Raw genomic sequence first — 22,709 nt, forward strand, 5'->3', positions numbered from 1 at the left:
CGACATGTCCCACTTATGGAGAAGGTTCCGGTTCTCCATGGCGGCTCTGTCGACGATCTCTTTCACGAGGTCGTTGGGGAAGAGATCTTTCCCCCAGATGTTGGAGGAAATCAGCTTCCGGGGTTCATGTTTGACGGTGGCATCTGCAAACACGAACTCTCTGCAGGCTCTCTGGGCCCTGATGAAGTTATAGAAGTCCTTCGTCAGGGTGGCAAGTTGGGTCTTAGCCAAGACCATGTAGAAGCCTGAGGTCCGTGTGTCCCCAGCCATCGTCTCCATCTGGACTTGAAGGGAAAGGGAGACAGCCAGCCTCTCTTTCGTGTCCTGCTCCCGACGCAGAAGGTATTCGGAGAGCTTGGGGAGGTTCTCGTTGAACTGCCGTCCAGCGGTGTCAGCCTCCAACTTTCCCACAGAGAAAGTTAACTGAATGTCTTTTCAGTTCTTGTCGTCGGGAGGGAGGGCGAGGGAGAGGGGCCTACATTCCTCCAATGTAGGGCAGGGTTTCCATTCCTCCATCGCCTTCAACACTGCCAACAGGGATTTCTCTGCGAAGGGGAATACCATTGTGGCAGTAGCAAGAAAAGACGGGCGTTTCTTGCTTAGGGCCGGCCCCTTGGAGTTGGTGAAGCCCTTACTCTTCAGGCGGCCAGCCAGGAGAGATTGAGCCTATGCGTGGTCGAAGACGATGACCTCCTTAGGCTCGGTTTCCTCCTTGGAAACTGGCTTGGACTTGAGACGGATGTAACAGTCCGGATAAGCCTCAAAGCTAGGTGAAAACTCCACCTCTTCAAGGGGAACGGCGCCTATCTTGTCATTGACGAAGATACGTCCGCTCGTGATCGGCATGTGTTCTGCATGCCTCCATGGGTTCGTCACAGAGCATGGGGGAAGATCCTTCACGGTGATCTTCCTCGGGGTCTGCTTCGACAAGCGTAGGATTTCCCTCTGGAAATCCTTGTCCCTCTGGCGAATCCTCTCGTCCAGGGTCGCCACCAAGGCTTGGAGGTTACCCACGGGGGTGTCCACTCTTGCAGGTGTAGGATTGGAGAAGGTAGAGGGGACGGGTTCCGAAGCAGCAACGGAAGTGATAGAGGGGGCAGGGGTGCCTTCACCCTCGGAGTCAGGAGCCTCCTTAGACTCCTCCTCTCGACCCTCGGCCATCAGGTGTCCTCTCGGTGGTGTCCGACACTTCCGACATCCGTTCCACCTCGTCAAGATGGAAGTCTTGAACTGCGTCCGATACGTCTGGTTCGACCGACAGTTGGACGCAGGGGATCTCCTGTTTTGGGATGACAGCATCCACAGATGCTTTGGGGAAGAGCAGAGCTCTCATCTTCTCACTAGGGAGATAGGGCCCCGTGGCGTTCTTCTGGAAACCACGCACCCATTTGCATAGTTTCTCGCGAGCGATGTCCCTGGCTTCCGCAGACGGGGGTTGCCTTGAACGACTCGTTGAGCAGGTCCTTGCAGACGGTGCAGACCTGCGGTCCCAATAACGGAGAAGTCCTTGGGAAACGGAACAGCTGGCGTGGGTTCGGCACGCCAGATGGCCATAAAAGTCCGGGCGCCAAACGCTGCAGAAGGCGCTCTCACACCGGAGGTACTAATCCTATAAAGAAGAAAGGGGTACATGAGTATACAGAAGTCTATATCATTGTCTTAAAGTAATCTTAGATTAGTCTTAAAGTAATTTCAATTACAATATAAGATTCCTTTCCAAGTGTAAGCTTAGGATAGGTAAGCTGGAAATGAAGCAGAAAAGAGACATACGTGTGCATCCCGCCCAGCCAATTGCCGTGACCTCACACCATAACTAATTTTAGGGCCTTCTTGAGAACGCCTTAAGGAGGGGGAAAGGATATCCAAAATGGGTAATTAGCACAGCTTGTACTTCCTCTGGGGTATTAGTAATGGTGAGAGGGAGAGAGCTGAGTTCGTTAGGCTAAATGGAAAAGGAGAATAGTTTATCCCCAATTCAGGTAGGTCCCGGCAAGGGACTGCGCATGGATGCACAGAGTATGCTAGAAAGTATTTACTGCACAACTATACACCATAGTTTTCTGACTAGGGTATGTACTCTACCATAGATGTACTGGCTATCATTTATAGCTATACAATAGACACTGCCGACGCATTGCAGGCAGGGTAGAAGTGACAGTCCACTGATGTAATATGATTTAGGTGGTTCCGGCAGCACGCCGGCATGTCGGAAGCACACTGGGCGCCGGCGAATCTCCAGTTGAGGGGGAACCCCTCCCAGCCATCAGTCTATGTGGCGGAGAAAGGGCGAAACCTCAGGATGATGGCTGTTGCGGGCAGAGTAGTGTGACAGTGGACCGGCACTGATTGAGATAGAGAGAAAGTATAGAAGAAGGAGGAGGGAAGGACGGTAGCTCACTACCCTAACCTCGTCTTCTTCCAGGAGGGTTCAAATGGAAGGGAGAGAATGGCAAACTTCCATCCAGCCGCAACAGAGCCTGCAGTCGGCTAGAGTTGCGGGTGGCGGCCCAAGGGAGGACCGAAGAACATTCTAAGATAGTGAGGTCTTCCGCCAGCAGACCGACCTGTCGTACGCTATCCCATAGTTCAACTAATGCGGGAAGCCTAGCAATTCGGACTAACCAACGAGAGGACCTGGCCGACCCCATAACCCGCCGGCACTCAGTCGAGTTATAGGACGGTGGACAGAGGTGTGATGGCTAGGCCATCACCAAAAGACAGAGGGGTATGGGAGAGGGTCCTGAGAAGGAGTGTAGGGGAAGGCGTGAGCCCTCGCCGACACTCCAGGGGGGGGCTTCTGTTTCAGTACCGGCACTATCCTAGGTGTAGGAAGAATTCGTTCTCCAGCCTAGGGTAGGTTAGTACAGTGAAAGAGCAGCACGGACGTGCTGTCTTAAACTATAAAGAAACAGAATACCAGGGCCTGCCTAACTTAGGATAGGGGAAAATATCCCATAGTCCAGGGAAGGCAGGTGTAGGACAAGTCGCTAGGCCACAGGGAGGAAGGGTCGTAACCCTACCAGGTGTGGTCTAGGGGGGGAAGGGCAGAGTTCCCCCCCCCCCCCCTTTTTGTCGACCAGTGGGAACCAAAAGGAAAGTTCATTCACCTAATGGGGTAGCTGGGGGCAAATGACTGGTACTCTGAGGTTCTGTCCCAAACTCAAAGCTCATGAACTATGGCTTTGAGTGGGGAAAGAAAATCTTAGCCTAACCTTACTTGAATACGATTTAAGGTAAGGAGGGCTAGGATGTAGCCTAGGTTACCTCAGAGGGAGGAGAGATTACCTTAGTTCGAAGGTAACCGGGGAGGTGAGAAAGTATACAAAAGCCCTAAGCGTTAGGTTAGGGGCGAGGGAGTCGACTACCAAGATCATCGAAACCCCTTGTATATATCTTAGAAGGAGGAAAAAACATGTGCAATCACTGAATCTTATATGTATAAATGCCTAACATCTTCATTTTGTAAATTAACACTAGGAACATTTATTATATCATGCATGAAAGTAAACTAAAATGCCCAGGCTATCGAGCCTAGGGGCTAGGCTAGCAATCTAGCACGTGAATTCGGCTACCTACACTCGCCGAAAACGAATACTATCGGCATAATATAACTAATTCCTAGCAATGAAGACTAAATTACTAATGCTGATAATTAGTTATGAAACCGGGAAGGTTGTTCTGGCTAACTGAATAAAGCATGCGATGCGAACAATAGCGTCAGCGTCATGACGCCTCCGGTTAAGGCAACAGCTCCGCCACAAAACACGGTATTTTAAGATAAAACGGCGTTACTTTACGGCCAGAGCTGATTTATACAATACAAGAATATGGTACTCAGCTTTCCAGAATAAGGCGAGGCTGAAGATTGCGACATGATGAAACTAATAGCGAATACAGTGATACCTCTGGATACGAAAGTTTCTGCTTACGAAAAATTGAGGGTATGAAAAGCGATACGAAGATTTTTATGCCCCAGTATACGAAAAAATTTTCAGGATACGAAAAGCTTACGAGATCCCAACTCGTCGCCAAGAGTAATTTTAAAATTCGCACGCCGTCAGACTTTGAACTTGGGTAAACTTGCTTACAGCCTCCCGCTCACCCATTGGTTATCTTCCTACTCAGATGCTAGCTGCTGCCATAAGATCCTGCTTTCCTTTTGGTTGGCAACTATCCCACCTTGCTTACGCACGGGTGTTCATCTCTCTCTCTCTTTTCGTTCCTACTGCGGTATCTTTAACATTGACTTCTTGTGCTTTCCGCTTGATTTACGTAGTGTTGAATTCATTCGTATGCCACATGTTATCGTTATTAAACATTCTTTACTGTGTTCTGTACTGTATTAGTGTTTACTACATAGTATATAAAGTACATAGTGTATTATTGAGTTTAATACTGTAGCCATGGGTCCCAAGAATGTTGCGGAAGGAAAGAAAAAGAAGACGATGTTCTCGATGGAGACGAAACTCGAAATCATGAAAAAGTACGAGTCTGGCATGCGTTCAAGTGTGATCTCCAAGGAGTATGGCCGGAGTCCGTCTACGATAGGCACCATCCTGAAGCAGAAGGCGGCCATCAAAGCAGCGACACCTTCTAAGAGCGTCACTGTTTTCTCCAACAAGAAAACCCACGTGCATGACGAGATGGAGAGGCTGCTTCTTGTGTGGATCAAAGACAAAGAGATCTCAGGAGACACCATCACCGAGACTACAAATTGCCAGAAGTCCTCCGCCATTTTCGGTGATCTCGTGCGTTCTTAGGCCGAAGAAGGGGCAGGAGAAAGAACATCCAAGCAGGAACCCCCAGAGTACAAGGCTTCTCGGGGGTGGTTCGAGAAATTCAAGAAAAGGACTGGTATTCATTCAGTGGTACGGCATGGGGAGGCAGCCAGCTCGGACACGAAGGCTGCCGAAGCCTATGTTAAAACGTTTGACGAGTTGACTCTGCAGGAAGGCTACAGTTCGCAGCAAGTTTTCAATTGCGACGAAACTGGGCTTTTCTGGAAGAAAATGCCTCGTCGGACGTTCATCACGGCGGAGGAGAAGAGGCTACCTGGACATAAGCTTATGAAGGACAGGCTTACCCCTGCTTTTTGCGCAAATGCCAGGGGGGACTGTAAGATAAAGCCCTGCTGGTGTACCATTCTGAAACTCCCCGAGCCTTCAAAGCCCACAAAGTCATTAAGGAGAACCTTCCCGTGATGAGGAGGGCGAATGCTAAAGCCTGGGTAATGAGGCAACCTTTTATTGATTGGGTGAATGTCTGCTTCAGGTCCGACTGTCTGAAAATATTTTGAAGAAAAGCGCCTCTCCTATGAAATGTATGCTGATGTTGAACAATGCTCCAGCTCACCCTCCTGGCCTCGAGGAACATCTTCTGGCCGAATATTCCTTCATAAAGGTCCTGTATCTACCGCCTAACACCACCCCTCTCCTCCAGCCCATGGACCAGCAAGTTATTTCTAATTTCAAAAAATTGTGCACGAAGCATCACTTCCAGAGATGTTTCCAAGTCACAGAAAACGGATTTTAAGCGAAGCGAAAAATCTATTTTTGGGTGAGATGGCCATGACGTCCTGATGGAAGGTTCCTTTAGTAGCTTCCTAAGGGTATATATGACTACAGTGGATATTCCCAGAGAATTCCAGTAAACCAAAGGTTTCACAAAATTCTAACTTCTGGCGCGAGTACCCTAAAGGTTTCCCTTTAGGATATCGTATATCAACAGGGGACGTATGCATTGACACGCCATGTGGCCATCTGCACCCCACATAGCGTGTACGCTTCGAGCAGAAAAAGGTGGCGAGATAACTGAGGAGCTGTTGCAAAGTTATCCTCCTACGTTACTGTTACGGTACCTCGTGACGTAAACAAACGGCAGCCATAGCTGTCCGCCATCATGAATGACGTCACGTCCGTCTTCTTCATTCCAAACTCACCGCATCTACCAGCCTCCACGATACAATATGGAAGGTAGGGGCCTGGCAGGCTGAACTGGAAACAGTAGGGCGGGTCCATCAGGACATCATGGCCATCTCACCCAAAAACAGATTTTTCGCTTCACTGAAAATCCATTTTTGGGGTCAAGCCATGACGTCCTGATTTAAGTGTACCAGAGAATTAGTGTATTGTGGTTTTCCCCATTTCAAGTGCCTTCTACTTCAAACAATATTCCTTTGGTCTGGTGACCATAGAGACCGTGACATCTCCGTTATATGTCACTACTAGTGGCATAACAATGACATGGCTTCCTGCCCCCCTGGCAGGGAGGTCCTGTTTGGACAAGAGGAATATCTCGAAGTGCCCTGATGAAGATAAACTTACCTGGATGCGAAGATTGTGTCGGTCTCGTGGACAGATCAGAAGGTTAGATATTTATGTAGGAACAATATTTCACTGATTGGTGAGCATATTTCAGACAGGAGATTTATTATACATAATATAATGATGAGAATAGGGGCAAAGAAAACAGTAACAGCAATTTATTTTCATATGGAAAGGCGAAATAAGACGCATATGGTAAATAAGATATCTATTTTATTCAAGAAATTGCAAAATTAAAGTAAGGTAATTATTTACAATAATATAAATGAATAATGGACATAGATTATGAGTTGACAGACGATAATGTGGAATCTGAAAGGGAAAAAATTATTGCCTTTATACACAAGTTCCTGGAGGAATGAAAGTCTGTTTTAAAATCACTATACACTTCATGTCAAAGAACATGTAGCACACGTGTGAGAATCTATGTCACTTCACCTTGGGGAAGAACAGTCCAAATGTGATACTAAGTGTCATCTGAAATCACTATGTATTGCACTAGGGTCAACACAGGCACCCATTGAGTTAGAGTCCTGAAATAACTCACTGTTCTACGCAGTACTACACAGCAGGTTTCATTACACTACCTGCTGCTACCACGAATCTCTTGATTTTGTGCACCTGCTTCTCATAGTGTTTGAAGAACACTCTAGATGATTTCCAGCCTGTGAATGATCGGAGGCTTTTGAAATCCATTCCTTGGAAGAAATTCAGGGAAGAGGCGACTTTCCTAGGATCATGACCTGCGGGTGTACTGTCAGGATCCGCTCTGCGAATAAAGTAGGTGATTTTCGCCCTTAGTTGTTTAAGTGACAGGTCACTACCCGATGTTTCTCCTTTAAAAAGTTGTCCTCCGTCAAAGACTGAAGTTCTTCGAAGATAGACCTTAAGACTCTCCACTGGGCATAGAGAGACATCTTCCTTCAGAGGGCAGATTCTCCAGGGTCCCCATCTCTTGGTTGGGAGTTCGTTTTTGGCAAGAAACGTAGGGTCAGGGAAGAGGGTAAGTTCCCCTGTTTCGGCGAACTGTATCTGGCCCTCCTCTCTTGATAATGCCACTATTTCACTGACTCGAGCTCCCGATGCGAGAGCAAAAAGGAAAATTACTTTTTGAGACAAGTCTTTCAGAGGACAAGATTCATTGTCCAAGTTAGAGGCAAAATGAAGCACCTTATCCAGGGACCAGGTGATGGGTCTCGGTGGAGGTGCAGGATGGAGTCTAGCACATGCCTTCGGGAGTTTGTTAAAGATCTCGTTGGACAAATCTATTTGGAAGGCGTACAGTAGTGGTCTAGTCAAGGCCGATTTACAAGTGGAAATCGTTTTGGCTGCCAAGCCTTGTCCATGAAGTTGAATAAAGAAGGACATGCAAAAATCTATGGAGATTTCTGTAGGATTTTTTGCCTTGACAAAGGACACCCACTTCTTCCAGGATGATTCGTATTGCCTTCTGGTAGACTTTATTTTGTATTCCTCTCGGAAGTTTAAACTTTTCTTCGAGATACCGAACCTTTTCTTAACGGCTAGGGATAGAAAATCATGAGATGAAGTCTTGGACTTTCTTTGATGAATCGAAGACAGTCGACTTCTGCACCTGTTGGGAGAGAACTGGGCCCGGCAGAGGGATCAGCTTGGGCTGTAGCTCCAGAACTAGGGGAAACCAGTTGCTCCGGGGCCACTTGGGAGCCACTAGGGCTGCTGTTCCCTTGAAGGTTCTCAGCTTGGAGAGGACTTTCAGCAGAAGGTTGGGTGGAGAGAACAGGTAAATCTTGGACCATCTGTTCTAGTCCAGGGACATGGCGTCCACTGCTTCCGCCTTGGGGTCCTCGTAAGGGGCCACATAACGAGGAAGTTGTTTGTTGTCGCTTGTTGCGAAGAGATCGATCTGTAGTTCCGGGACTTGACGAGAGATGGAGAATGATCTTGCGTCTAGGGACCATTCCGACTCTATGGGGCTTGTCCTTGATAGAGCGCCCGCTGTCACATTGCGAAATCCTTGTAGGTGAACTGCAGACAAGTGCCACTTCTTCTTGTCCGCTATGCGAAAAATGGGGAGAAGCACTTGGTTTAGGTAGGGCGATCTCGAGCCCTGACGGTTGAGACATCTGACTACTACGGAGCTCTCCAGAGTTAGACGAATGTGGATCGAAGGATGTGGAGATAGTTTCTTCAGAGTGAGAAGAACCGCCATGGCCTCCAAGATGATGATGTGGATCGTCTTGAACAGGGGAGACCATGTTCCTTGAACTTGTCGTTGTTGGGAGTGACCCCTCCATCCCTCCAGGGATGCGTTCGTGTGGATGTTGATCGACGGAGCCGGTGGTTGAAGAGGGATGGATCTTTTCATGGTCCTTGTTTCTGACCACGGCTTGAGAAGTGAGCGAAGCCTGTTTGGTAGGGGTCTTTTGAGATCTCTTCGAGCGATGGGTGCGTTTCGTCTCCAGACTCCTGAGGCATCCTTTAGCTGTGCTCGTAGCACTGGGTTTGTCACTGAGGTGAACTGTAGGGAACTGAGTACTTGCTCCTGCTGTTGTCTTGAGATCCGTTTGGATTTGAGAAGTCTTTTGACAGACCCGGCTATTTCCTTCCTTTTCTTCAGGGGGATGGGAAGGCGGTGTGACTGAAGATTCCAATGGATTCCTAACCATTGAAACTTCTGAGCTGGAGACAGGCGAGACTTCTTGGTGTTTATCTTGAAACCCAGATGTTCCAGGAATTGGGTCACCTTTCTGCAGGCTCGCGAACATTCTTCTAACGATGTCAATCAGACCAGCCAATCGTCGAGGTAAGCCATCACTTGGACGCCTTAGAGGCGTAGTTGGTGGACAATTGTGTCTGCCAGCTTCGTGAAGATTCTTGGAGCCACGTTGAGCCCGAAGGGCATGGCCCTGAAGGCGTAGGTTCTTCTTTGGAGCCTGAATCCTAGGTAGGAGGAAGCTTGGTGGTTCATTGGGATTTGCCAATAGGCATCCGCCAGGTCTATTGAGACCGTGTAGGCCTTGTGAGGCAGTAGGGCTCTTATATGTTGAAGAGTCAGCATCTTGAATTTGTTGTTCACAATGAACTTGTTGAGAGGGGACAAGTCGAGAATGACTCTGAGCTTGTCTGTGTCCTTCTTGGGAACACAAAACAGTCTTCCCTGGAACCTGGTGGACTTTACCCTCTTGATCACCTTCTTGTTCAAGAGTTCTAGGACATATTCTTCTAGGATGGGGGTTGATGGCTGGAAGAATTGATGGAAGGTTGGAGGTGATTGTGTCCAGCTCCAACCTAGTCCCTTCTTGATGATGCTGTGTGCCCAAGGATCAAAGGTCCAGCGATCCTGAAAGTGGCGGAGTCTTCCTCCCACCGGAAGCACTTCATTGCTTCTGGTTTCCAGAGGGTTTGTCACCTCGGCCGCTTGCTCCCCTTCCTCCTCTGCCTCTGGAATGACGACGAGAGGAGTCTCTGCCGGAGCCTCTACCTCTGGTATGAAAGGTAGTTGACTGGCGTTCATAGGCAGGGGTGAAGACCGGTGATTTGGACACCACCGGTTGGGGGACCAACTGAAAGGTCTGTTGTGGCTGTGCCACTATCTGGGGAGTAGCGGGAGCCGGAAACTGGCGTTTGGGTTGACGCTGCTGGGGTCTACGCTTAGACGATTTCCTCTTAGGCTGTGGGCCTTCATCCTGAGAGGACTTCCTTTTACGTGACATGCCCCACTTGTTGAGAAGGTTCCGATTCTCAGTGGCGGCCTTGTCCACGATCTCCTTCATCAAAGCAGTTGGGAAGAGATGCTTGCCCCAGATGTTGGAGGAGATTAGTTTCCGGGGTTCGTGTTTGACCGCCGCATTGGCGAAACCGAACTCTCTACAGGCTTTCCGGGCCTTGATGAAGCTATATAAGTCCTTCATCACGGTTCCAAGATGGGTCTTCGCGAGTACCATGTAGAAATCCGGGACCCTGATGTCCCCGGTCATTACTTCAAGTTGGACTTGAAGGGATAGGGAGGCAGCTAGCCTTTTCTTGGTGTCCTGTTCCCGACGGATTAGGTGGTCGTTCAACTTAGGGAGATCTTCGTTGAACTGACGTCCTGCGACGTCAGGTTCCAGTTTCCCGACCGTAAATGTAAGCTGGATGTCTTTCCAGCTTTTATCGTCGGGGGGAAGGGCAAGGGAGAGAGGCCTACACTCCTCCAGTGTAGGGCAGAATTTTCCCTCCTCCACCGCCTTCATGACAGCATTGAAGGCCTTTTCCACGAAAGGAAAGGTCATGGTAGGGGGAGCAAGAAAGGATGGATGCTTCTTGCTTAGTGCCGGCATCTTCGAATTGGTGAAGCCCCGGGTCTTGAGGCAATCTGCCAGCATAGCCTGTGCCTTTGAGTGCTCGAACACAATCACTTCTTTGGGTTCGGTCTCCTCCTTGGAGGCCGGCTTGGACCTGAGTCGGACGTAACAGTCCGGATATGCCTCGAAGCTGGGGAAGAACTCTACTTCTTCGAGGGCGATGGCACCTAACTTGTCGTTTATGAAGATCCGGCCAGTTGTAACTGGCGTATGCTCAGCGTACCTCCAAGGGTTTGACACCGAACAGGTAGGAAGTTCCTTGACCGAGATCTTTTTCGGTTGCTTCCAGCCCATGAAGTGATGTTTGAGGTCCTCTTGGCCCTTACGGAACCTCTCGTCCATAAGCGCCACCAGAACTTGGATCGTATCCTCGGTGGTTGGCAGCGCAGGAAGTGAAGCATTAGAAGTGGAGGACACTGGTTCCTCGACCACGGTAGGAGTCACAGGAAGTGCTTGGGCAAGCTCGCCCTCCGAATCAGGGAACTCCACTTGATCCTCTTCTTCCTCCACAACCTCACCCATGAGGGTTCTCTCGGCGTTGTCGGACACGTCCGACATCTTCTCAACTTCGTCTATGTGACATTTTCGGAGAGCAGCCGAAACGTCAGGTTCAACCACCAGTTGAACGCAGGGGATCTCATCCCTAGGGATTACGGAGTCAGCCGTAGCTTTGGGAAAGAGAAGGGCCCTCATCTTCTCATTGGGGAGATAAGGCCCTGAGGCGTTTTTCTGGAAACCGCGCACCCACTTGCACAGTTTCTCTCTAGCATTGTCCCTGGCCTCCGCGGACGGAGGGTTGTCAAACGCCTCATCAAGAAGGCTTTTGCAGATAGCACAACTCTGCGGGTCCCAATACTTGAGATTCCCCTTCTTCGTAGCACAGACGGCGTGGGTCCGGCACGCCCGATGCCCATAGAAGTCAGGGTGACAAACTCCGCAGAAGGAGCTCTCACACTTCACGTACTCCTCCTGTAAAAGAAAGAGACAATGAGTACATAGAAGTCATTGTAATATGACTTATAATAATCTTAAAATAAGTAAAAACTTGGAAATTATAAGATTCATTTATCTAAGCTCAGGATAGGTGAGCTAGAAAGAAGTAGGAAGACCATACCTGTGCATCCTGTCCAGCCAATTGCCGTGACTATGCCCCATAATTAATTCCATAGGACCTATATGGTTCTAGAGGAGAGGAGAGCATCCTGTAGGATGAGCCAAGCTTAGGCTTCCTCTAAGGAATTAATTATAGAGGTGTAGACCTGAAATTATTCAGTTCATATAGGGAAAGAAAGGGGGGAAAATAGGATAAACCTCCCTTTTTTAAAGGATTGGCCCAGGCAAGAGACCGCACTAGGAAGCACAGAATCTGCTGGAAATGTTTTACTGTACAACCGAGTACCATAGTCGTCATTCTAAGGTATGAAATACCAGAGAAGGACTGGCTAGTTCACCCGGCTGCACTATAGTGACTGTCGGCACAGGGCCGGCAGCCGGGGAGGGGTGATTGTCCACTGTAAGCCGCGGTTAGGAGTGCCGGCAGACTGACGGAACAGCGGAGGCCTGTCCGGCAAGGTGAACCCGTCAAAGGCCACAAGCTAAGTGGCTGGGAGACAGGAATATACTTGGGAATGGCGATCGCCGGCAGGATGGTGGCCTCCGGCAGCCGGCAGGAAGCCGGCCTTGGTAGACCTAAGCTGACAACATTCGAGGAGGCAGGAAGGTTACCAGAGATGTCGGCGGCTAGCGCCGGCAAGCGGAGGCGGCAGTGGACCGGCACCAGATAGAGAAAGGGAAAGGTAAGGAGGGAAGGTAAGGAAGGGTAATACTCAATACCCAAACTAACTTTCCACCGGAAGGAGTGTTCTCATGATAGGAGGGGATATGCCTATCATCCAGCAGCAGGGAGCCGGCAGCCGGCTATAGTGCCTGTGGTAACCCAAGGGAGGATCAGAGAACACTCAAAGAGGGAGGTCTTCCGCCGGCAGGCCGACCGCCGGCACTACCCCATAGTTCAACTAGGTAGGGAAGTGTAGCAGAGCGGCCACCCAGCAGAAGAGCATAGCCAATCCCACAACTCGCCGCAAGCGAGGAGTTGTAGGACAGCGGACAGGAGTGTGATGGCAAGCCAACACAAAGGGACAGAGTGGGGAGAGGGTGAGGGTCCTGGGAGGGAGCAGAAGGGGTGGTGACACACCCTACACTCCCAGGAGAGAGGGGGATCTGTTCGGGTGCTAGCCTACCCAGGGAGAAGAGAACGATCTCCAACCTAGGGAAGGTTAGCTCAGATCAGGTACAGCACCAGAGTGCTTTCCTGAACTATAATAAAATGGAATCCACCCAAGCCTAGCCTAGGCCAGGAGAATCATTCTCTTAGGCTAGGGAGGGCAAGAGTAAGACAAATCGCTAGGCTGCAGGGAGGAAGGGACGTGTCCCAACCAAGTGCAACCTAGGGGGGAAAGGCAGAGCCCTTCCGCCTTCAACCTCAGTCGATACCGTAAGGAGAAAACGTTCTCCTAAGGTGGACTGGGATGAACGACAGTTACTCTGGGGTTCTGTCCCAACTCAAGCTATGAACAATGGTGAGGAGAAGGAAAGAACAACCCCAGCCTAACCTACCCGAATGCAATTCGAGGTAAGAGGGCTAGGATATAGCAAGGCTACCCAGAGGGAGGAGGTTACCTTGTAAGGTAACAGGGGAGATAAGGAAGCATACAAGGGCCCCAACGTTAGGTTTGGGGAGTGACAATGGGTAGACCATGCACGATCCCTTGAATGGTCCCTAGAAGGCGAAAACAAGTGCAACACTAAATCTTGTATATATAAATGCCTATATCTTCATTTCATAATTTTAAAAACACTAGGAACACTTATTATATCATGCAGTAAGTAAACATGAACACTAGGCATCGAGCCTAAGGTAGGCTAGTAGGGCTAGCATGGGGGTCGGCTAACTAAGTGCGCCGAGAATACTATCGGCATAATATAACTAATTCCTAGCAATGAAGACTAAATAACTAATGATATTTAATTAGTTATGAGACCGGAAACGCTGTTCTGGCTAACTAAATAAAGCATGCGGTGTGAACAGCAGCGTCGCAACATGACGCCTCCGGTCAAGGCACAGCTCCGCCACAAAACACAAGATTTTAGGAAAAATAGTCGTTACTTTACGGCCAGAGCTTATTTATACAATACGAAAACATGGTACTCAACTTTCCAGAAGAAGGTGAGGCTGAAAGTTGCGACATGGCGACAAAAGGCAAAAAATAAGAGCACTGGGAAAAAACCAAACAACGTAGATGCGCTACTAAGGTTGGAATGGAGAAGACGGATGTGACGTCATTCATGATGGCGGACAGCTATGGCTGCCGTATGTTTATGCCGCGAGGTACCGTAACAGTAACATAGGAGGATAACTTTGCAACGGCTCCTCAGTTATCTCGCCACCTTTTCCCCCTCGAAGCATAAACGCTATGTGGGGTGCAGATGGCCATGTGGCGTGTCAATGCATACGTCCCCTGTTGATATACGATATTCTAAAGGGAAACCTTTAGGGTACTCGTGCCAGAAGTTAGAATTCTGTGAAACCTTTGGTTTAATTCTCTGGGAATATCCACTGTAGACATATATACCCTTAGGAAGCTACTAAAGGAACCTTCCATCAGGACGTTATGGCTTGAGCCCAAAAAGTACAAACCTCACTCTGCGTGAGCTCTGGAAAGATCATTTTAACATTGTGATATGCCTCAGACTCATCGATCTCGCTTGGCAGGGAGTTTTGAGGCGTACCCTGAACTTCTCTTGGAGGAAGCTGTGGCCTGATGTTGTCTCCGCACGAGACTTCGAGGAGTTTGGAAAGCCTGGAGGCGAAGCCGAGATCGTTGACGATCCTGAACCCTTTCTGCAGTCTGAGGTGGCTGACATCGTACATCTTGGTACGTCCATGGGCTGGAAGTTAGCGCCGAAGATATAGATGAACTTATCGAGGAGCACCACGAGGAGTTGACGACGGATGACCTGAAGGAGTTGGAGACGATGCAAGTGAGTGTTGTTCAAGAGCAGTTCTCTAGCGGTGATGAGGAGGATGTTAGACCTTTGAAAACGGCAGACATTAAGGAAATTCTCGCATGTTTCCATAAAATGGCAGATTACGTCAAAAAGGTACATCCAGAAAAAGTTTATAGCAACCGTGCGCTTCAACACTGCAATGACGTTTGCCTAACGCATTTTAGAAATGTGTTGAAAAGTAGGCAGAAACAAGCTTCCATGGATAGTTTCTTATTAAAGAGGCCAGCAGTATTAGTAGGCCAAGACGAAGGTGAAAGTGAAGAAAAGAAACAGAAAAGAGGAAGTGATGAAGAAGTAGAAGGTGAAAGTAAAGAAAAGAAACAGAAAAAAGAAAGTGATGAAGAAGTAGAAGAAATTTAGAAAATGTAAAAAATGTAAATTTAAAAAAAAAGCAAAAAAAAAAAATTCAATTTTAAGTTTTGTTATCGTTAAGTGTTAAAGTAATTTTTTCTTTCATTTTATAGTTTTCCATACGTAATGTTGAGTGTTAATTATTTCTGCCATTTATTTTATTTTGTAAAGTTTAAGTGTTAAAGTGTTAAGTGTGTAAATTATTGTACGTAGTCTGTCACTTGTTACGTTTTCTGCCTTATGCCATCCTCCTCTGCTGCGACTTCGCTATCGGACATCGTCTCAATCAAAAGGTAAGTTTCAACTTTTTTGTTAATTAACTGTACTGTATCTTTTTTTTCAGGGTATCAACCCTTAATTTAGGTGTACAGGTGACAATACACCTTCACTGATCCAAATGCTTTACATACAGTACAGTAACTTTTATACAGTAGTAAAGAAAACGGACCATTTTCTTAGGGCTTGGAGGGGATAACTAGGCTATAACTACATTATTGAATAATCTCATGGTGGTTTCTGGAATGGATTAGACTGTTTTTAACGGTTAGGTTAATTATTGAATGATAGAAATGGCTGCATTGCATGTTTATTACTACAGTTTAGTGTGTTTATGAAAGAAAAGGTGTACAGTGAACCCTCGCTACTTCGCGGTTCGACAATCGCGGATTCACCACTTCGCGGGGTTTTCCCATAACCCATATATATATACATATCGCGGATTTTCCGGAAAATTCGAAAATACCGCGAAATCTGAAGATAACCAAATACGATATTTTGTTACCTGTAATTCCATTAATACTGTAATTATAGTAATATCTGCTCTTACTGATTGTTCATTGCATTACATATGATATATAATTCAGCACAGAAAGAAATAAAACACGAAAAGAGAATGTGATCATACGATAATTCAGTACGTAGTAAAATTAAATCGAACATGAAACGCAAATCAGATGCAGTCATACCATATTAGAATGGTGTGTACTGTAATGGATGTGCTTCTTTTCCATGAATCTTTTGTATGTATACGTACGTAGTACAGTACTGCATCCAATAATATTCTTTGTTGCAAAAATCACATTTCGAATAAGTACTGTAAGCGTACGAGAGAGAGAGAGAGAGAGAGAGAGAGAGAGAGAGAGAGAGAGAGAGAGAGAGAGAGAGAGAGAGAGAGAGAGAGAGGCGTAAAATAGCGTACGTACGTAAATTTTTATTATTATTGTTATTATTATTATTATTGTTGTTGTTGTTAATAAAATTATTATTGTTATTATTATTAATCATTATTATTATTATTATTACTGTACAGTATTATTATCATTATTTATTATTATTACGGTATTGTACTTAATCTACGTACGTTCAGTGTGCGCGGGACATCTTCTATGAGTAACCAACGCACCATAGTACTGTATAAGACGGGTTGTGATTGGTTCAAGCGCTGATAGATGACGAATCAAAACTCAAGTTTTGTTATCTAGCCTGTGATTGGTGTTTGGCCCGCATCTCCAACCCGCAGCATCAGAGTTCTCGCGGGACTGCATCGTTCACTTTCTCTTTCCGCGTATTGCTGAGTAGACGTTCTTAAGTTTGTGAAGTTGAATCTGTGCTGTGTGCGACTGTTTTAAGTTGAACTTTTTGTTGAACTTTCTGTTACAATGGCTCCCAAGCGTTCTGCTTCTAGTAAGGCTGGTAGTGAGCCTAAACGCCACCGAAGAATGATGACGATAGCTGAGAAGGTTACGCTTCTCGACATGTTAAAAGATGGTAGAAGTTACGCGGCCGCCGGCCGCCATTTTGGCATCAACGAATCCACCGTTCGCTACATCAGGAAGGACGAGGCGAACATTAGAAAGACTGCTGCAATCACCTTTAGCAGATCAGCGAAGCGAGTCGTTACAACGCGTAATAAAACGATCGTACGCATGGAAGGTGCTTTAGCTGTGTGGATTGCCGACTGTCGGAAGAAGAACATAGCGTTGGATACGAACACCATCCGAACAAAGGCTTTGAGCTTGTATGAGAATTTTGCGGCAAAGGAACCTCATGACGACGATGGCGACCATGCTGAAGAAGATGATGATGTAGATGATCCTCAACCAGGGACCTCCACTGATTCCCAGCGTCAGAAACAACGTTTTTCCGCCAGCAAAGGATGGTTCGCGAAGTTTCAGAAACGCTTCGCCCTGAAAAGCGTTTCCCTGCATGGGGAGTCTGCTTCCGCTGACACTGCCGCTGCTGAAACTTACGTGAACCAGACTTTCAAGAACATTATCGCTGAAGGTGGATACAAGCCGGAACAAGTGTTTAATATGGATGAAACCGGCTTGTTTTGGAAGAGAATGCCGTCGCGAACTTTCCTGTTCAAAGAGGAAGCCAAAGCCTCTGGCTTTAAGGCATTCAAGGATCGCGTTACCCTCGTGATGTGTGGCAATGCTGCTGGATTTTTGTTAAAGCCGGGGCTTATTTATAAGTCGAAAAATCCTCGCGCTTTGAAAAACAAAAATAAGAATCTCCTTCCCGTGTACTGGATGCATAATCAAAAGGCATGGATTACGAAGATGCTGACCTCCAACTGGTTCCACCAGTGTTTCATCCCGCAAGTCCATGAATATCTCTTAGAGAAGGGCTTGCCATTCAAGATCCTTCTCCTTATGGATAACGCTGGTGGACACGCAACTGACCTGTCGCGTGAGGGCGTTCAGGTTGAGTTCCTGCCACCCAACACCACGTCATTAATTCAACCAATGGACCAGGGGGTTATCAGGGCGTTCAAGGCCCTCTACACGAAGAATACCTTGGCGGACCTCGTTGCGTGTGTGGATGCTGCCCAAGATGACGAGGATGAAGACTTCAACTTGAAGGCGTACTGGCGGCAGTACACCATAGCCACGTGCCTGCAGAATATTCAAAAGGCACTTCAAGAGATGAAACCTGCAACTGTAAATGCGAGCTGGAAGAAGCTGTGGCCCGATATTGTTTACGACGACAAGGGATTTACTCCGTCGGAAATCCAACACTCTGCAATACGGAAATCTGTGCAGTTGGCTGCCATAATTGGGGGTGACGGGTTTGGCGACATGACGACTGAAGACGTCGACGAGTTGTTGGACTGCCATTCCCAGCCCCTAACTGACGCAGATCTCGAAGACCTGACGAAATCGGCAAGTGAGGAAGAGAGTGAGGGTACCCAGGAAGAGACCCAAGAAAATGTAGAAGAAACGGGCTTAACATTAGAACGGCTCGCCAAGTTCTGCAACCATATGAAGGAGGCGAAAGAAATGTTGCAAGAGTGGGACGAGGATATGGTTCGCGCGATGCAATTCTGCAACAAGGTCGATGACATCACGACTCCCTACAGGATGCTCTTGGATCGAAAAAAGAAGCAGCGGCAACAACTTCCGATCACAATGTTTTTTCAGCCTCGCAAAAAAGAGCCAGTTCCTCCTGCTAGTACGCCTTCGGAAGAAATTGAAGAAGTTGAAGAGGTGTCCCAGGAAAAGACACCTCCGTCTGAAGAGACGTAAAATACTATCATTGACTGCACAGTAGAACACATCATCAGCTTCATCATCATCATTTCTACTGTGCAGCAAATTCATCGCCATCGTCATTCAAGTTTTTCTGGAACTTCTTTCGTGGTGAGTACAGTAACAATCTTTATTTTTTACTTTAACCTGTTTTATAGTTTAGTACTGTACGTACTGTATGCATTAAGTTAAAGGGAAGGTTTTAAAAGTCTACATGTTGTAACCTATCATATTTTTTTTGTTTAAAATTTACATTTACGTACGTAAAACAATCTCTCTCTCTCTCTCTCTCTCTCTCTCTCTCTCTCTCTCTCTCTCTCTCTCTCTCTCTCTCTCTCTCTCTCTCTCTCAAATTGTTTTCCTGCTTTGCTACGTACAAGTACTGTATAATTTATATTTGTAAGGTAACATATTTTGTAAATGCTTTGTACTGTAAATACTGTATGTACTGTATCATTATTTATCACTATCATCATGCGTGTTAAATGCCTTGTTTGTTCTGAGCGTGGTTGTTTACTGAGCGTACACGCCGTCGTTTCAGGCGGCGTCATAAAGAAAAAGATTTCATTTGGAAGTCCTAAGAAAAATACGTAAACTAAAACATTGGTAATAAAAAAATCAACATACAGTACTGTATAATCAATATAATCGATGCAAAAACTAACCATACGTACATATATGTGTACACTAAATGAGTTTGTTTCTTCATTATGATCAGAGATGAACGTAAACAAAACATTGGTTGCCATTTTTTATCGTGCTTTTTAGGTGTTTAGGAAACACATGATATAAAATCGCCTTTAATATTTGTGCCTGTTTTAGTTTAGGGTGCTGTAGTACATGCATTAAGTGTTCTGTACATTACAGGGTGTAAAGGGTGGTTTGTTAACAGTACTACGTACAAGGGAAGGTTTTAAAAGTCCGAATATACATGTTAAATAAATAGGTAAATATGCTGTCACTACTTCGCGGATTTTCACCTATCGCGCCCGCGTCTGGAACCTATCTACCGCGATAAACGAGGGTTCACTGTATTTTCATAAGGCTTGGAACGGATTAGGCTATTTACATGTAAAACGCGACTCAGTATATGAAAAAACCAGGATACGAAACTGTATCCTGAACGGATTACTTTCGTATGCTGAGGCATCACTGTAACTGGGAAAAAACACCTGGTCAAAGACGCTACGAGTGAAGGAATGAGGAAGGCGCGCAACGGTGACGTCAACCAAGATGGCGGCCAGCATGGCGGCGGTTATGACGTCACCGAGTACCGTAACAGTAACGGAGGAGGAGAACTTGGTAACGGCTCCTCCCATAACTTGCCACACCTCCCTCTCGAAGCGTAAACGCTGTGTGGGGTACAGATAGCTATGTGGTGTGTCAAGCATATGTCCCCTGTTATTATACGATATCCTAAAGGGAAACCTTATGGGTACTCGCGCCAGAAGCTAGAATTCTGTGAAACCTTTAGTTTAATTCTCTGGGAATATCTACTGTAGTCAAATATACCCCAAGGAAGTTACTGAAGGAACCTTCCATCAGGACGACATGGCCTGAGCCCAAAAATTTAATCATTTGAATTTTAGTCATGTACAAAAGTTGAATGCATATTTTTATATTTCTGTCTATAGTTTGTCATTGAATAAAACATTATTTCTTAGTGGAATATTTTTCGATTAGTTATAAAATCTAAATTTTAGTATTAGAAGAGACTTTTTGAATGATATTGATGATACTTCAGTGTATTTTAAAAACATTTAAGGGTGAACATACTTGATACATTGCACTTAATTGGGCTTCTTTTTCAGCTTGAATAATAGAGGGAACCATAAATATGTTGAATACCTAGGGCTAGAAAAGCCAACAGATGACATAAGGGAACTTCTTGGTTCTACTGCTGTGAGGTAAGAACGAATCTTCTTATGTAATATACAGTACTTGTTTTCAGTAGAAAAAAAATCCTTAGACTTTCTGGTAATTGTTTTATATTTAGAATATGAATTATTTTGTTGTGCAGTTGCCCCAGTATGTTGTGTATCATTTAGTAAGTATTCATTATATATTTCGATTTTCCAATTGTTTGCAGTTTCATGCATACCTTATATTTTTTATGCATTTTTCATGATTATACATGAGATTGAATTAAAGGTGGAAGATATTAAATATGTAAAAATAAATAGTTTATAGTTTTCTTTTTTTTCAACATTACAAGCAAAAGAAGGGGCAATATATTTTGAACATACCTGTACTGTCTTTTTTCTTTCAAGGCTCTAAAGATTCATTAACTTACAAATATGTATTATTAACCCTTTAGCACCCACCCCTAAAAATGATGAAGATATGGTAAAATGCTCTTAGTATGTTAATTTTGAAGCCTTTCTAGACATTTTTACTATTTTACAGTTTTTTCAAAATCTTCTCACTGATGTTGCAGTTGTGACAACAATATAGCAAGTACAAGCCACACACTTGGCTTCTGGGGGAAACACCATATGCTTTTACAGGCTTTACTGCCTGTTTGTCTGGTAAATCTGGTAAAAGAAAACTTGTTCCATATAATTTTTCAATTATTAAAGAAATCTTTTACTAAAACCAAATGAACTACAAAATGGATTTCCATCATTTAGAAGTGTATAAATCGGTTATTAATTTCCATAGTGAAATATTAGAGAACAGTAGTTTTCTGGGTGTATCTATGAAACATATTTTCATGATATGATTATTAAAAAACAGTCTGAACTTACAAACTTTATTACAATTGTGGCATACATTTATAGTACGAGGAAACATTTATAAATACACAAAAATTCAAGTTATTGTTATTAAGTTACTAAAGCAGGTCATGAGTGATTAACATAAAGAGAAGTTGAAAATGCCAATTAAATAGTTACTAATTAAAGCAGTATAATCAGAAACTGGACATAGAAATGATAAGTTGTAAAAGTACCTTACACACTCACATGTGACAAGTGATAAACTTGAAAACAGGACATAAAAAAAACACATAACGGGAATTATTCCATTACGGCCAAGGCAAATGGCAACTTACCCAATGAAACTTTCTTGCCACCCATTTTCAATATATTCTATGTTCTGTACAATATTTTTTAAAATTTTGTATCGTTCATATGAATAAATAAAACAATAAAAAGGTTTTAAAGTCTTACTAACTCCAAAAAAGTTTGAAGTAATGTCCAGGGTGGGTATAAATACTGTATCTTTCCATGTGCGAGACAAACTAAAATTTGGACAAATTTTAATGAATTGAGGTCATATCTGTTCCATAAGACAACTGGTGAATTACAAAACCATCAATTTATAGGCTAGCATTTGCTGTGTCATTTGAAATCTAAAATTAACTAAATAAAGACGATTTTATATCATGCTTTTTCTAAATGCCAACTAAAATTGAAACCACTGTTTTGTTTACTTATCATTGTCAATCATAACGAACAAACAAATGGAGTTACGCATCTGTGAATAAGTTACCTTTTTGGGTTCAGGCCATGTCGTGATGATGGAAGGGTTCCTAAAGGTAGCCTTCTAAGGGATATTTGCTACAGTGATACTCCCATAGAATTAGAACCAAAGGCCTCTTCCTTACAGATTCTCGTCTTTCCTCATACACCTGACAACGATAAGATTACCAAACACTTCTTCACACATGGGGTTAACTACTGTACTGTAACTGTTCAAAGTACGTACTATCCTCGGTAAGGTAGAAGAGACTCTTTTCCTATGGTAAGCAGCTCTTCTAGGAGAAGGACACTCCAAAATTAAACCATTGTTCTCTAGTCTTGGGTAGTGCCATAGCCTCTGTACCATGGTCTTCCACTGTCTTGGGTTAGAGTTCTTTTGCTTGAGGGTACACTCTGGCACACTATTCTATCTTTTTTTTCCTCTCTTCCCCCCCCCCTCTTTTTTTTTTTAAATGGTGTGTTGGACAAGCTTAATAGAAGAGCCATGAATGCCTGGTGGTTTATCAAGAGGTTGTCTTTTCCTTCTCTTGATTCTTTTTCTTCTCAAAACCATCCTTACTGTCCTCCCTTCAGTTGAAGTGGCTATCCTGGAGGGTATTTAGCCTTGCATGGTGTATCGGCTCCTCCATG

The 22,709-nt window shown here is 45.3% G+C and overlaps 1 protein-coding gene across 7 annotated transcripts in view; it reads left to right on the top strand.

The window, feature by feature from the left end:
- Positions 1-22,709, top strand: part of LOC137637239 (mitochondrial ribosome-associated GTPase 1) — a 410,833-nt gene that overhangs the window by 54,347 nt on the left and 333,777 nt on the right. For all 7 annotated transcript variants that reach the window (XM_068369501.1, XM_068369500.1, XM_068369504.1 and 4 more), the window contains exon 3: positions 20,409-20,504. In XM_068369501.1, coding sequence (XP_068225602.1) covers positions 20,409-20,504 — 96 coding nt within the window. The remainder of the gene's footprint in view (positions 1-20,408; positions 20,505-22,709) is intronic.

Source organism: Palaemon carinicauda, unplaced genomic scaffold (genome assembly GCF_036898095.1).
Source record: "Palaemon carinicauda isolate YSFRI2023 unplaced genomic scaffold, ASM3689809v2 scaffold6, whole genome shotgun sequence".
In the NCBI taxonomy this organism is placed as follows: domain Eukaryota; kingdom Metazoa; phylum Arthropoda; class Malacostraca; order Decapoda; family Palaemonidae; genus Palaemon; species Palaemon carinicauda.